The sequence below is a fragment of the Rhagoletis pomonella genome, unplaced genomic scaffold (assembly GCF_013731165.1).
Source record: "Rhagoletis pomonella isolate Grant_MI unplaced genomic scaffold, Rhpom_1.0 Rhpom_scaffold_10951, whole genome shotgun sequence".
Taxonomy (NCBI): domain Eukaryota; kingdom Metazoa; phylum Arthropoda; class Insecta; order Diptera; family Tephritidae; genus Rhagoletis; species Rhagoletis pomonella.
Window position 1 is genome coordinate 1 of NW_023469475.1, and position 3,828 is coordinate 3,828.

At 29.9% G+C, this 3,828-nt stretch overlaps 1 protein-coding gene across 1 annotated transcript; it reads left to right on the forward strand.

The window, feature by feature from the left end:
• Window positions 1-28: 28 nt before the first annotated feature.
• Window positions 29-1,808, forward strand: LOC118756579 (bacchus-like; the record flags this gene model as incomplete). The annotated part of the gene is made up of 2 exons (XM_036491332.1): window positions 29-281; window positions 1,713-1,808. Coding segments are annotated over 2 exons (303 nt in total), but the record flags the coding sequence as incomplete, so codon positions are not given.
• Between the last annotated feature and the right edge of the window lie 2,020 nt (window positions 1,809-3,828).

The following is a 3,828-nucleotide window of genomic DNA, read 5'->3' on the forward strand; positions in this document are numbered from 1 at the left end:
GACTGTGAACTAAAAGTCGTCGATGTAATTACGCTCTGTAGTACAATTTCATTTAAGAAATAAACGAATAAAGCTAAATTTTTTATTTTCCTCTAACTTATTACTTTTACAGGCAAAACCCGCCGAATCAAAGAAGTCCAAAAAAGAAAAGGCCCCTGCCGCTGACGCTGATTCGGATGAGGATGAAGTTTTAGAAGAGATCATTGAGGGTGATAGTGACATTGAAAGTGATGAATACGATATCCCCTACGATGGTGAAGAGGAAGATCTCGAATGTGACGGTATGTATCTATGTAAAGATTTATGGCCGTATTCATAAAAAATAACGTAGATTTTAAAAGCTTTATAAGGTGACATTTTCACACAAATTTTCAATTTATAGAGCACTTAAAGTCTTCTTTACTTTTTATAAATTTGGGTGTAAACATTATTAAATATAAATATAAAAAATTGTAGTAGGAATATAAATACATACATAGTTATTTACATATTTCAATGCCAAAAAAATTCATCTTAAAACCAAATGTATACGCTTATTGAGTCATCACTGTTTCGAATGTCGGTAATCATTCTTTCGGCAGTCGTTCATAATTTTAAAATTCCAAAGCCACTAAAGAAGTACCACCTTGTAGATTTTATCGCCGCTTACCTCAGGGCGGCAATAAAAATCCAAATTTTCGTCCGATTATAACTGTCATATCGAATATAAAAATTAGGGTTGTTTAAAAAAAGAAAGTACAAAGTCGATACAATTTAAAACAAATCTCATGTTTGTAAAAATTAAAAACAGAATTGACTATTAAAAATGCCCTCTCACCTTCCATTTACGTTTAATATTGCGGTTAATGTTTTAAAACTTGTTTGGACCTTATTAAAAGGAAAATCTTCGAAAGACGTAAATCGACTACTTGATCAAAATGATTACTTTCGAAGTGATTTTTAAAGAATAAAACAAAGGTTTCTATAAAGCTTTTCTAAAAATCACAAGTAATGCATTTTATTTTGAAAATGTAAATTTGACATTAACTTTCCTCGAACAAAATTGATTTTTCATATTTAAAGGACATATTTTAAAATAGAGGCTTTCTTTTAAACGGCAAAAAGTTTAATGGGCCCATTACGGATGACAACCGAACTTCAGTTGCGTTGTCAGTGGCTGAAATTGTATTACAGATGGCAACTGCATTTTTGTGGTTGCCGCGCAAATTTGTATGGAATTTTTTTTCAACTGTTTTCGCTGCTTATTTACACTCAAATCTTGGTTGCTGGTACCTCGAAATTCCCTTATCTTCAACTTTATAGCACTTAACTATAGTTGCCCACTTCCTATCCCCAGGATCTATCATGAAATTTATAGAGCCTCTAGGGTTAGTCGAGGTGTTGTGATGAGCTAAGGGCATTCATCTAAACACGTAAACTTACAAAACATGTAAATTTAAGAGTTAGGAAGTAAAAATCAAAAATGTATTTTCCTTCACGCCTCATCTACTAATGTTCCAAATTTTGATAAAATGGTGTTAAACCAGATTGAAATACTTCTATTTCGAGTTTAACTTTCGATAAGTTTACCGCATCCCTCACATTTAATCAAATTGATAGATAGTTTACGAGACCGTAAATTTACGAGGCATTTACCCTGCGTAATAGTTTCAGAATTTCTAGCTCTCGCTAAACACTAATGTATAATAATTTCCAAATTTCTTCTATTACAGACGATGACGACGATAACAATGACGGCTCCGGCTCCGACGATCAGGCGTAATAATAATGTAGTAGTCAAAAACCATTTAAATTAAATATAATAAAAATGCAAGAAAACTTAAAAAACAGTAAAACAAACAAAAAATGTAATAACACAAAACCAACAAAAATCGATGAAAAAGGAAAGAAGTATATAATTATTATGTTAAGAAATACTTTTTAATTTCTTATTTTATTTTAATTGTATTATGTGTAATTTTTTTATAAAAAAATAAGAGATACGATGATGATGCTGATCAACAAAAAAGGCAAAAAACCCATAAACTGCATAATTTTTTCCTTTACTCTTAAGTCTTACGTATGTACGTATATTATCATTTAAATATATAAATATATTATATATATAAATATATATAAAACTTAAGCGTATTGATGAAAAGATGAGTTTAACAAAAATTAAATAATATAACAATAACGAGATGAAAATGATGAACACAAATTACAACAATAGCAATTAGAAATGTTACAATTGAGTAAAAAAACGCAAAAACATGAAAAGTATTTAAATAAAAGAAAATTAAGTGAAAAAAATTTAAATTTTTTTTAAAAATCATTTTCTAGTCGCCAAACATTTTCGCTTTGAGTGTTGTTGGTTGATGGAAGGGTAGCTAAAAAAAAAATATATATTAAAATAAAATATGTCCTATACTGCCTGCGGAACAGCGAAATTCGATCTTTAGACAATGTGGCTACAATAACACTCGTATTTTTTTTACAAAAATTCTTAATGAAAATATTGAGTTGTTGGAAATTTGTAAACAACTGGTTGGTGTTTGTTTGAAGTTCAAAACTGGTAAGTGTTTCACGTTGAATAGTGTGTTTCTAGTTTATGATTTTCGTTTGCTCGTTTCACTGAATTTTTAATATAGAAATACCTAAAACTATGCTAAATATTTTTCATTCACCTGTGATTCTCAATGTGGATGTGTTCAAACCTGCCTGAATATCAGGTTAGCTGGTTAAAAAATTACTATTCTCTATTTTATTTTATTGTTGTATAAACTAAAAAAAAAACGAATGTATGTATGTATATAACCAAATTCTTCATAACCAGGCAGATGATTCACACCCGCAATATTTTATGGGATTCGTAGTGAATGAATGCGTGCATCATGAAAAGTCCGAACCTCACCAAGAGCATACGAGATGGACATTTGTAACAGATATAAGTAAATAATGATTTATAACCAAAAAAAAAACAATATATTTAAATTATTTGTAATTTTAAAAATGCCCATGCATGTACACTAATTTTCTACCACTTACTAAACACGACTCAAATTAAAAGAAAATCCCAACACAGTATTATTTAAGTATACATACATACATACGTATCACCCTACATACTTACATATTATTTTATGCCAAATACACCTGAGCGAGATGCATTTTAAACCAAAAGTATACCAACTTTTTATGTAAAAATAAAAAATAAAACCTTAAAAGTCTGTAAAGAAAACAACGTGTATGAGAATATACATACGTACATAAATATATACCTTAAATAAACAAAGTTACTAACTAATCTACTTGTGTTATGGAAATGCTAAATGTGAGGGCTCAGAGATCATTCATATTACATATTAGTTGCAGGTTAGAAAATAAGGAAAACTCACACATGCATTTATGAATACGCAGCAAGAACGTGAACCAGGTGAAAAATTAGGTTGGTTCCAGTGTTGGCATTTTTGATAGTACCAGATTGACCGAGCTTTGCCCGGAGTGCATATACTTTTTAAAGTTTTCAAGGATTGGATATGAAATACTGGTAATTTGAATAGCCTTATTTTTATTTTTGAAAAAAAAATGCATTTCGATATCTATCAAGTAAATTTCTTACTCAAATATTTAGGGCTGGCAACCCTATTCCGAAATACGCTGGAATGAATAGTACTGTGTATACAAAAAAAAATGCTGATTGAAATTAACAAAATAAAAACTTTTCTGATATAGAAACGTGGCAACTCTGATCGAAAATAGTTTCTGACCAAAGTCCTCAACAATACCTTTCATTTGATATTGTGGCGAATACTGCGGCAACACAAAGCGAACAACGAGAAATAGGCA